The sequence below is a fragment of the Anarrhichthys ocellatus genome, unplaced genomic scaffold (assembly GCF_004355925.1).
Source record: "Anarrhichthys ocellatus isolate YVR2014 unplaced genomic scaffold, GSC_Weel_1.0 scaffold34, whole genome shotgun sequence".
Classification (NCBI taxonomy): Eukaryota; Metazoa; Chordata; class Actinopteri; order Perciformes; family Anarhichadidae; genus Anarrhichthys; species Anarrhichthys ocellatus.
The window spans coordinates 3689358-3701284 of NW_022280064.1; the positions used below are offsets into that span (position 1 = coordinate 3689358).

Genomic DNA, 11927 nt, shown 5'->3' on the forward strand with positions numbered 1-11927 from the left:
GTCAACACCAACTGAAGACGACACTAAAGCAGCTGACACCACGACACTTTTTGCAATTAGTAGTAGTAAGTAGTGACTCAACATTTTATGTCTTTATGTATTTTTGTGGAACCTTTAAACACATCTCTACAGATGTGTTTTTGTTGGATCCAGTTTTTGCACCAAAGATTTCAGTTTTCAACAGAACAGAAGGATGCAGAAAATATGCCTAAAACATTTTATTATTTTTGCAGTTTGGTGGTACGTCATTGTGGCTGTGGTTTTAGTAGCACTCTTAATAATCACTGTGGCTCTCATCAAATGGAAGAGAACTAAAGGTGAGAGAATGGATGAAACTTTAACACAGTTTGAGAATACTGTATTTTCGTTGAATAACTTTTCAACAAACTTTTTTGTCTTTTCAGGGAACACAACACGGACGGACGGCAATGTTGTGAGTGTAAAAAACTGTTCTTCACCATACATTTCGATTCAATAGCTGAGAACAGATAAACAGTATGGCCTGTGTTGTATTAAAACAAAGTTGTTGCAGCAACAGGAAGTGATTGTGAAGAAAAGCTAAAAAAAGTGGGCCAAAGCTAATTTATGCTTTTCTTATTCAGCCATAAACAGCATGAATTGCAGCCTCTCAAACAACAACAGCACAGCTATTGTTTGTCTTGGAACCCTGGCAACATATGAATTAACTCAAGTGTAAAATGCTTTCTGTCCAGGGAATGACCTCAAACCCTGCTCCAGAGACCAGCCAGGACACGGTGAGATCACATGCTACAACACTACACAGAGCATAAGGAAAGCACATCGCTATCGCCAGATGAGCGACAACTTTGTTCGGTTCATTTTCTGTAAGCAGTGTAGCATTAAAGCATGGTGGAAGTAACACACTAGCTAGCGAACTAGCAGACAGCTGGCTAGTTCGCTAGCTTGGTAAAGCTAAAGCTGTTGTTCCTAAACCTAACTAAATGGTGTTGTTGCCTCACTCACAACGCTAATCACAGGTTTACTGCAACCCGCCGCTGGGCTACCCGGTGCATTACAAAGTGTCGCCATGGTTCTGACAAAGCACCAGCGTGTGACGAAATGAGAATGAGAACATGTTGGAAATGTGTGTTTTTCCTCTGAAATATAACTGATTCTGACACTCTGTAGAGTCTTGAGAGTGGGATAATGTGCATTGAAGATAAAAAAGGGAAGTTAGATGATGCAACTGGATGTCACCGGAAGAGAACGCGGGGTAAAACAGGAAGTTACAAATCCAACCACCCCCCAAAATAACTTATTTTTACTGTCATAATGTGTTTATGTTAATGAGCAGCCATAACTGTGTCCTCTCTGTGCAGGCTGATCCTGAAGAAGGTGTTTCCTACGCCTCCGTCAGCTACACCAAGAAGACCAACAGTAAAGCCCAGGTGAGCTCTCTGATTGGTGATGATACACACGTTGTGTTGCACTATGCTACATTGTGCGCTGTGTTGTTTTGTGTGTTCCAATATGCTATAAAGTGTAATAATGATGATTCTTTATTATGTGGTGTTTTACTCTGTGATATCATTGATGCTGCTTTGCATGTCGTAGTACGTCATTCTGGTGGGTTCCGCCACCAGAATGTTGTGTTATTTACACTGTGCTATTTACGTTGTGCTGTTTCCTGTCAGGGTCAGAGTAAACATGATGATGATGATGATGATGCGGTGACATACGCGACCGTGAAAGCTTCCTCCGCTGATCCCAGCAACCTCTACGCTGCCATTACCTAACCAAACAAACCAAACTCATGTCTGCTTTTCTCTGTTGATGGTTTTTGGATGGATTAATGTAAATATCTTCCTTTTCACAAGGAGGTGAAGTCTCACTGGTGTCTCAATGTAAAAAGGGGAAGTAGTATCACTATATGGGTGGTTGCTTAAAATATAAATGAGCATAATATATTACACATTTTGCTTGATGAACTTGCTCTCGTGCACTTCGTTGTGCTCAGAGATGGAAGTGCTAATCTTAGGTTATTATAAGTAAGTTGCTTTTTTTGTTTCAATAACATGTATTGCCTGTAATTTATTCATGAGCAATTTTTTTCAAACTTGAGCAATTCTGCTGATTTTCTCATCATGTTTTTCTTTATTTTCCAAGTTGCTTCTTTTATTGTTAGATATGCAATGATTTGAACATTTCTGTCTCCTTTTATCAGTATTTAAAGCAAACTTATTAAACAGCTGAATGACTGAACACTGTGTAAATCCAGTATCTTTGAATCGCTATAATGGAGTCGGTAAGAGGGAAGTGGTGCACATAAGAGTAAGAATATAAAAAAGGAAGAAAGTCATGATGAGGAAATGACACTGCTGATGACAGGAAGTAGATCATGCATGTCTCTTTAAGAAGCAACACATTTAGAAGAAAGAAATAGAGATGCACGATGCTTAAAGTCAGATGTAGTAAAATGTCTTCATGGATTATCTTCCTCATTGATTTTAATTGCGTCCAGGAATAATTGGGCTTCAGCACAGGGATCTAATGAGCTGAGTTACTGTACGGTCATTTTAATTCATTATGTCGCTGTACTGTCAAGTGTTTTGTGAATTGCCATAACAGTTCACACTGCAGAGTCAAACGCAGAGTTGATGTGTGTATCAGTCATGTTATATTTGGCGATTCAGGCATTCAGGTCCTTTGTCACAAAACACAGGAAGTGTACTCCACTGGGTCAAGTCACTAAATGTTGGTGAAGCTGTTGAAACTAAAAAACAAGGTGATCTTAAAGGACAGGGTCGAGTTAAAAAAACACACACAAAAAAACAATGACTGCTAATGAATACCATGAACTTACATTAACAGTGAACAGTCACTGTTTTTTTTAAAATTCGTATTCAGAAGCAAAACCACAATCTAAAAATACTCCATTACAATTATGTGTTCAGTAACAGGAATTATTATAGGCAAAACGTCAGAGCTATATCCATTATTATATATTACAATATTTTTACTGATGCATTAACATGTAAGCAGCATTTTTTAGTTTGTCATCAATGTTACCTATATTTCTTATCTTGTTAATTTTGTGTTCTCTATAATATTGTGACATTTTAATACTATATAGGTGGAGGCTTCAAATAAGCCCAGTGGGATTTTGTGCATCTTCCTATACTGTGATATTATTTATCTCTGTTATGTTCGTGTATTTTTTAAATTGTGCAAAATAAACTAAAACTACAACTAAAGTAAACACGTGGAAATAAATATTATAATTTTAAAGTTGGAGGGAAATACGCAAACAGTGGCAACAGTATTAGCACGAGAAAAGGGATATTTTAGCTTTTAGAAGCAACCGGATTATTTGTAAGAAAATGTGATAACAGCTGCAATTAAATCCAGCAGTGGGCAGTAAAGCCACTTAAAGGATGCAAACTGCTGGGGAAAAAACACCAAAGAATAATAAGTAATGCGGGGACCTTTATTTTGAAAACGGTTTGACGAACCGGAAGTTGACGTCCGTTGACCCAGAATTAGTTTCCGTTTATGTGATGTTGGAAGAATTGTGTATTTGGTGCTGAATTTTCGTATACAGTGGGGAAAACAATCACTTTTTAATGTATTATTTTTAAAATCATCTTTATTTAAATAACGGAGTGACCGAGAGCTACTCGGTAAGTTTAAAACGACGAATTAACAATGAAAACGAACCTTTGGTGCGCTGCTAGCTAGCTTTAGCTAACGTTTGTTTCGGTGTCAAATGTCGGCTGTAAACAAGAAAGCTCAACATATTAAGCTTGTTATCGTTATCACAGCATGTTGAACGTGCTCACTGCGTTGTTTTAGCTGAAATGTGAGCAACGTACACGGACAAATACTGGGTTTTTGTAACCCAATGTTAGTTTACGGTTGTCGTTAGATTCCAAGGCATTCTAGTTAGCATTAAGCTAGCTGTGATTTAAAACTTGTTTAAAACGTAAATATGTACCTCTCAGATGTAGTACAGTAAAACGTACAATATGTACCTCTGAGATGTAGTACAGTAAAAAGTACAATATTTACCTCTGAGATATAGTACAGTAAAAAGTACAATATTTACCTCTGAGATGTAGCAAAAAGTACAATATTAATTAAGCTGATTAACTCCATGCTGTGCCTTGACTTTGACACGTTTCCTCGTGTGTTAGATGTGACTCAAGTAGCCGTGGACCATGAGTAACAGCCACCCTCTGCGCCCACTGGCCTCCGTGTCGGAGATCGACCACATCCACCTGTTGTCTGAGCAGCTGGGCGCCCTGGTTCTCGGAGAGGAGTACAGCGATGTCACCTTTGTGGTGGAGGGGAAGCGGTTCCCGGCGCACCGCGTCATCCTGGCAGCTCGCTGTCACTATTTCAGGTAAGAGTTAATGACTCAAACCCCCATGGTTCACTTGTGTCGTCTATATATGTGTGCATACGGAGTATTTACTACTAGATATACATATGACACTACATATACAACCTTGATGCCTTGCCAGTTTTTGTTATTCTTTATGTTTGTCAGAGTGCATTGCCATGTTTGTGAGACTGCTGGCAGCCGGTTGAGACGGTCCAAAGCTTGCAGAGTAAGAAAAAGCATGGCCACTGGAATAACATATTAACTATTACCTTCTTGCTTCTTCTGGCTCCTTTAGGGCCCTGCTGTACGGTGGGATGAAAGAGTCCCAGCCCCAGGCCGAGGTGCGTTTAGAGGAGACGCGGGCTGAAGCCTTCTCGATGCTGCTAAACTACCTGTACACGGGTCGGGCCAGCCTCAGCTCTGCCCGGGAAGAGGTGCTGCTGGACTTCCTGGGCCTGGCTCACCGCTATGGCCTCCAGCCGCTGGAGGACTCCACCTCCGAGTTCCTCCGCACCGTCCTGCACACCAACAACGTCTGCCTGGTTTTTGACGTGGCCAGTCTGTACTCTCTGAGCGCGCTTAGTGCAGCCTGCTGCGCCTACATAGACAGACACGGACCCGAAGTGCTGAATTCTGACGGCTTCCTCATGCTCTCTAAGGTAAGAGGTTGCTGGATTACAGAATGATGTATGATGAGTTGTAATGAGTATTGCGTGTGGTTCATTCTTACGTTAAGGAAGCCTTATTTTCTCCATACATTGTGAAATATGGTTTGAAATATATATCTCATGTATGCTGTTGTTGTAACATAAATCTGAGATACCTCTAGTGGCAGGTAAGTTATTTCTACTTACCTGCCACTAGTGCAACAGAGATCAGCCTTTATTGCAGGTGTGTGTGACGCGCCATGGGTTCACATGCAGAGTGCACAGGAAGGCGGGTAGCCTTATTACAGTCCTGCTATTACAGCCACAGATACCAGATTCACCTCTCCTTTTATTAGAGCATTTGATTTATTGATGGCTGTTGGAACATTTCAATAAATCTTAACGTGTGACTTCAGCTCAGCTCATGAGACATAAACATGACGTGCCCAGACAAAGATATTCTTCCTCCCATGTTTGCAGCTCTGACTCGATCTTGTTCCATGAACCAGTGTGGATGCATCTCACTCTTATTTTAGTAATCAAGTAATCCACTCTTGTCTCAATGTATTTATTTTTTATAATTAATCTATTATCCATTCGTTTTTAATAACTAATGACCAATAAAGTATCATTTTCAGAGCCTAAAAAAAGTACTTGCTTGTTTGGTCAACAGTAAAAAAAACATAGTATTTATATTTACATGGATTTGAAATGCACGAAAACAAGCAAATACTAAGACGCTGTAATCACTGCATGTTTGGTATTTTTGACTTAAGTTAAAGTTAAAGTACCTGTTTGCAGACTGCTCTGCTGACCGTGATGAGACGCGACTCGTTTGCTGCCAGCGAGAAGGAGATCTTCCAGGCGCTGAGTCGCTGGTGCCGGCAGCACGAGGAGGGGGCCGACACCCAGGAAGTGATGTCGGCAGTGCGGCTGCCGCTCATGACTCTGACGGAGATGCTGAACGTGGTGCGGCCGTCCGGCCTGCTGAGCCCAGACGACCTGCTGGACGCCATCAAGACCCGCTCCGAGAGCCGCAACATGGACCTCAACTACCGGGGCATGCTGAGTCAGTGCTCCTCCCTTACTGTTATCACATCAAACATTTTGTATAGTTTATGCCTGTGTTTTTCATGTATTACCTGTGTATTTCATGTATTCATTTGCACATTTCTTCTGCTCTGGTTTCAGTCCCGGAGGAGAACATTGCTACCATGAAGTACGGAGCTCAGGTGATGAAAGGGGAGCTGAAGTCGGCGCTGCTGGACGGAGACACCCAGAACTACGACCTGGACCACGGCTTCTCCAGGCACCCCATCGAGGACGACGGGCGGGCCGGGATCCAGGTCAAACTGGGCCAGTCGTCCATCATCAACCACGTCCGCCTGCTGCTGTGGGACAGAGACAGTCGGTAAGACAGGCTGGCCTCCCCCAAACCAAAGGGAAGATGCGGACTAACGTAGCAGGGCTTGGATTTAATCTGTAGACGTACAGTATGCAAAATACCGTGATGTTCAAAAATGACATATTGATGCCATGTTAAAAATACACATATGATGTGAACAGCACCTTTTAAATCATGTTATATATATATATATATATAAACAGTTTGGGTTACAGACTCTCTCCACCTCCCTACACTCGTATTTTCAGTGTAATTAGTTTACTACAAAAGAGACAAAAGTTAAAGATGATCATTTTTGTTTTCTAACTTTCTATAGATATCGGGATAATATGTTTAACATGAATTATTTTGGCCACGATAATCGTGTAGTGAGAATGTATGATTGTACGTAATGTTTGCTTTTGAGTTTGTGTGATTTCAAATGTCCTTTATTATCTCAGGTCCTACTCGTACCACATCGAGGTGTCTATGGATGAGCTGGACTGGGTGCGTGTTGTGGACCACACAAAGTACCTCTGCCGCTCCTGGCAGGATCTGTACTTCACACCACGAGTTTGCAGGTAAGCTGAACGAATCCATTTGACCCCAGAATCAGTTATCATCCGTTGGCTCGAGCTGTTGTGGAAAAATGTACTTTGTAGCATTCCGTGCACGTTCACCGTGCCCTTTTCTAAGAAACTCATAAATAAGAAACGCATGCACTCACAGCTAGTTCAACCTCTTCTGGTGTTCTGCCATCGAGCCCTTTCCAAACACAAAGTGCTCGTCTGTGCCATCACTTGTCTTAACCTGGTGTTCGTAGCAATTACAGTCTGTGTTTTATGGTTTTTTTCCGGAGTTGATTTGGTTTATGTTTAGGTTTGTGTTTACCTGGCAGAGGACAGAGAAGCATATTTTCACCTTGTTGCACAAATACAGGTGATGTTGGAGACTCTCCAGATTGGAGATAATGTGTTTAAGGCGTGCATGGTTTGAGATAACGGTGTGTAAACATCCAAACAGACGTCACAACATATGACTCAAGCTTTCCATAAAGGTTTGTCTAAAACAATAGTGTTGCGATACATCCCTCCTTCACGATGTCGCCCTTTGTGTCTCAGGTACGTTCGCATTGTGGGAACACACAACACGGTGAACAAGGTGTTCCACCTCGTGGCTTTTGAATGCATGTTCACCAACCGCTCGTTTACCCTCGAGAACGGCCTTTTGGGTAAGTCGCAGACACAGAAACACACCTAGTGTCTTTCTACATGTGTAATCTGCAGTGTTTCTAAGAAGTGAACTTCACTTCAAAGGCTTCAGACATTCAGCTTTCATCCTAGCTTTCCTCTGTTTGCTTGTAATGTCTAGTTTAGGAGTTATGTTGAAGTTATTCAGGTTAAAAGCAGTGAGCTAGACCCGTTTCATACAAAGAAAGTGCCGATCGCAGCAGAACAAGTGTGTGACCGTGCGCCCGATGTCTGCAGTGCCCGGTGAGAACGTGGCGACCATCGCGTTGTGCGCCAGTGTCATTGAAGGCGTGAGCCGTTGCAGAAATGCCTTGCTCAACGGCGACACGCGCAACTACGACTGGGACTCCGGCTACACCTGCCACCAGCTGGGCTCCGGAGCCATCGTCATCCAGCTGGCTCAGCCCTACTCCATCGGATCCCTGAGGTAGATCTGACCACGTCATAATACGAGTGAAGACAAAAAACTAAATGATTTCATTTCTCCAGCGGGAGTTAAACATGCTGACGACGCTAACAGAGCAATGATGATATGTACTCTTCATTTATATTTTAATTCTTCTTTTCTAAGCCACATGGACATTGAAGTTCCTTGAATTGTATCTTCGCTGTTTGTCACTTATTAATACAATTATGAGACCTAAAATTATGACTATTTTATAATTGTGTCATATTGTGGTGCTTTGGGTTTGATGACTGCTATTTAACGTAGTAGTAGACGTAGTAGTCGTAGTAGTAATAGTAGTAGTCGTAGTAGTCATAGTCATAGTCGTAGTCCTTATCAATTAAGCTACCCTCAAGAATTTAAGATATTTCAAAAAGAAAAGAAAAATATATTTCATTCACATTTGTAACCCCAATACTTTGTAAACAATTATTTTTAAAACCAAAAAGTGAGTCACACATTCTCACTTTAACATCTGTCTGTTGTGCACTGTGACGTATTTCACGGTGAAACAGCGTTTGTGAGCGTGTGCACATTTACACGAGGGATTTGCAAAACTCCGTCAGCGGTTTCGCTTCATCCAGCGGACGTTAAAGACGGCAAAGTTTCCCTTGAATGAATTCAACCTCAGCCACATTGCTTTGGTCGTCAAACATTTGAAACCGTTTTACTGAAGAAAAAGAAACGGGAGATAAATGAACAACACATGGAAACAGGATTAAAACTGGGGAAATGTATTTTTGATTCATTTGATTTATTTATTTTGCACAATTCAAACAATAAAATTTAAAATAATCAAACATAACAGAGATAAATGAATATCACAGTGCAGGAAGAGACAACTGGGCTTATTTGAAGCCTCCACCTATATAATATTACAAAGATTAAATTAAAAATGCATAAGACATTACATTACAACAAAAGAAAGAAAGAAAGAAAGAAAGAAAAAGAAAAAAATAATGTAATTGTGTCGAGTGTGTGTGAGCGTGTGTGTGCATGTGAGAGTAAGCATGGGCTTGTGTTTGTTCAGGGATGTTGGTATATACACCTGCAGTAACTCATAAGCAATGGTAATGCTTAATTTTGAAGATCGTTGTGTCCAAAACGGGTAAATGCTTCTTCCCGTCCTCTTCCTGTTCAGGCTGCTGCTGTGGGACTGTGACGAGCGCTCCTACAGTTATTACATCGAGGTCTCCAGCAACCAGCAGCAGTGGACGAAGGTGGTGGACCGCACCAGGCAGGCATGTCGGTGAGGCTCCCGCTTCCTCTGCTGTCGCTTCCTCCACATCTCTGTTACTCTTTCCTTCAATAACTTCACACTCTGATCTAGAAATTAAGCAAAGTTATGATAGTGTGTGTGTGTGTTATTGACTGATAACGTATAAAGGGACATTGAGCCACATAGAGATGTTGCTGTTGCCCTTGGAGGTAGACCAGATTTGAAGCTTTCAGGACCAGAATATCCTCAGTTTAATGTCAAACATTTAACAAACGTTTCCATGTTGTGGAGACACCTCAGGTGAACAGACTAACAGACATAACTACAGAACTTCCTCAGGTGATTACTGACATTAAGGCAGTTCTTTTTTGTAGAACAAGTTTTTTTCTGAAAGGACATGTTTAAATATGCAAATGAGGCATTATCTAACGCTAACTTCTGGTGAATTTAGAAGAAATCTACAGACGTAAACAGACAAAGTAGGAAAACAAACACCTAGATGTGTATTTAGGATGTTTTCTTTCCACTCGTCTGAAAGAAGATGTGATTGAAGCGAGATTGCCCAAAATCTTAAAATCAACCAATTCATGATAAACTGTCTCAGCAACAATCAGGACCGTGTCAGGAACATGTTATCATAACAGACGTTAATGTTGTAAACTGAGAAACGATCCTAACGTCTCGTGTTTCTGTTCTGATGTTTTCTTCCAGATCGTGGCAGACATTGAAGTTTGATAAGCAGCCGGCTTCCTTCATCCGTATCGTTGGGACTCACAACACGGCTAATGAGGTGAAAGCACAGGAAACACAAAATCATACATTTGAACTAAATCTGTGTCAGGCAAAGGTCCCCGGGTACCTAAACTGATTTCACACCCGTCTGGATTAATATGATATTAATAGTATCTCAGGTCTCGGTGGCTGGTAGTTAAAGGAAATCATCTTTCACCAACGAGCAGACTCGAGCATCGATCTTCTCCCGTCAGCGTTTGACTCTGATCTCTCCTCAGGTGTTCCACTGTGTTCACTTCGAGTGTCCGGCCCAGGTGGACACGGAGGTGAACGAAGGCAGCCCGGGCCCCGACCCCCCCGACTCCGGGTCCTCCTCCCCGCAGCCGCGACCCCAGCTGCCCTCACGCACACACAGCCTGCTGCCCCCCCAGCCCTCCCAGCCCTCTCCCCCGTCTTCATCGTCCTCCCAGTCCCATCAGTAGGAGGTGTCTAGAGGAGCGGGACACCTCAGAATGCCATTTTGCACAGCCTTCATCCTCCAGACCGCGCCGCTACCGCGCTGCTAGCGGCGATCGTGTCGTCGTCACAGCCCGCGTGGTCCCTCCGTCACGAGTGCAACATTAGAGACCGGTGTGTCTGTAGCAGCAGCGTCCTCCAGTCCTGAAGCAGAGGGTTTGGTGTTGCATCATCAACGGCTCACACAGTTTTGTGAAGGTACTTTTCAGCTACTGAGACTCAAGTTTTTCTTTTTTTCCTTTTTGAAATCATCGAAGTGGAATCTTTACTTTTCCAAAGACGAGGCGCACACTGAAGCGTGGTTCTACTGTACCACCAAAGAGCAGTAACGCCTGTGTGTGTGTGTGTGTGTGGGGGGGGGGGGCTTATTTGAATTTACCCGTTCATATTTCCTAAAGAGACGGATTTTACTCCTGAAACGAGCTATTTTTTTAAAGAAAGCGTCTGAGAACGACTCTACTCACTTTTCATACCATCGCGCTAATAACCGAGTAGCAGGCGGAGTATTTTTCAAAGTTTGGAATTCAACTTTTCAGAGGTTTGCCAAAGCTGTGGAGCCGATGCATTCTGAAATGCATTCTGGGGCATCTGTATGGAATTTGCACTTAATCCAGTTATGCATTTGCATATGAAGTAATATCGCTGTCGAGTATTTGTTGACGGGCTTTCGCACCCGAAACCAAAATCTGGTGTGACTTTTTTTTAATGGTTAAAGTTCATACCTAAAGAAAACTAATCTAGAGTTAAGTGTTAATTTAGCATTTTAAGAGCTTGGATAGCTTAGCACAAATGACTTTGGGGAAATCAATTGGGTTCTCAGAATTATTTTTGGGCTTGGACCAAATGATGTATGCACTAGGGCTGAAAGGAAGAGCGTTAATACACAGGAGCAGCTGCTGTCGGCACTTTATTTTACTCGAGTACACGCAAATACAGGTTACAGCTAAAGTACAGTACTGGAGTGCTGGATTATGTAACTTTCTGTTTTATATGTCAAATTAATTTAAACGCTTCCTTGCTCTTGGATCCATCTGCTTTTGTTTTTGTGTGTTTTCTTTGGAGGTTTATTTTGAAATGAATCCATCAGTGCTGCAGCTTCCTGTTTGTTTCGGTTGTGTCCTGATGTTGCACTTTTGTCTTTTGAAAAACTCCTTTTAAAGCAAACAAACAGAGCTTTTGTCTGATGTTGAATAAGCTGTAATAGTGAACCACCCTGGTGACCCACTGTTGTTTCTATAACTCATGTTAGAAGAGCTCCCATCGTTGGATGAAGTCTTCCGTAATAAGCAACCAGATAACTGAAACAGGGCTTTGTTCAGGTTACATTGTAATGTCGAAAAACACACTCCCTGACCCCATCTCACTTTTAAGTGTGTGTATATATATATA

At 42.0% G+C, this 11927-nt stretch overlaps 1 protein-coding gene and 1 long non-coding RNA gene across 3 annotated transcripts; both read left to right on the plus strand.

Annotated features, from left to right (window-relative positions):
* LOC116393708 (uncharacterized) lies at positions 1-2223 on the plus strand. Its single transcript, XR_004213400.1, has 6 exons — positions 1-65; positions 234-317; positions 405-433; positions 714-755; positions 1341-1409; positions 1656-2223. It is a non-coding gene; the product is annotated as an uncharacterized LOC116393708 (long non-coding RNA).
* Positions 2224-3512: 1289 nt separating this feature from the next.
* Positions 3513-11910, plus strand: btbd9 (BTB (POZ) domain containing 9). 2 transcript variants are annotated; one of them, XM_031866305.1, is made up of 11 exons: positions 3513-3641; positions 4155-4363; positions 4641-5004; positions 5794-6061; positions 6184-6403; positions 6838-6957; positions 7498-7607; positions 7864-8053; positions 9213-9320; positions 10002-10080; positions 10301-11910. In XM_031866305.1, the coding sequence occupies exons 2-11, from the start codon at positions 4179-4181 to the stop codon at positions 10502-10504; spliced, it is 1848 nt and encodes a 615-aa protein (XP_031722165.1). In that variant the 5' UTR covers positions 3513-3641; positions 4155-4178; the 3' UTR covers positions 10505-11910. The 2 variants fall into 2 exon arrangements, with proteins under 2 accessions (XP_031722165.1, XP_031722167.1); XM_031866307.1 differs by lacking the exon at positions 3513-3641 and having other exon boundaries at positions 4068-4363.
* The last annotated feature ends 17 nt before the right edge of the window (positions 11911-11927 follow it).

What these genes read in the sequence shown, in the direction of transcription:
- btbd9 (XM_031866305.1), top strand. Translation starts at nt 4,179, where the DNA reads ATGAGTAACAGCCACCCTCTGCGCCCACTGGCCTCCGTGTCGGAGATC. An exon ending in TTCACACCACGAGTTTGCAG is followed by an intron (nt 6,958 to 7,497) that starts GTAAGCTGAACG and finishes TTTGTGTCTCAG; the next exon opens with GTACGTTCGCATTGTGGGAA. An exon ending in CTCACAACACGGCTAATGAG is followed by an intron (nt 10,081 to 10,300) that starts GTGAAAGCACAG and finishes ATCTCTCCTCAG; the next exon opens with GTGTTCCACTGTGTTCACTT.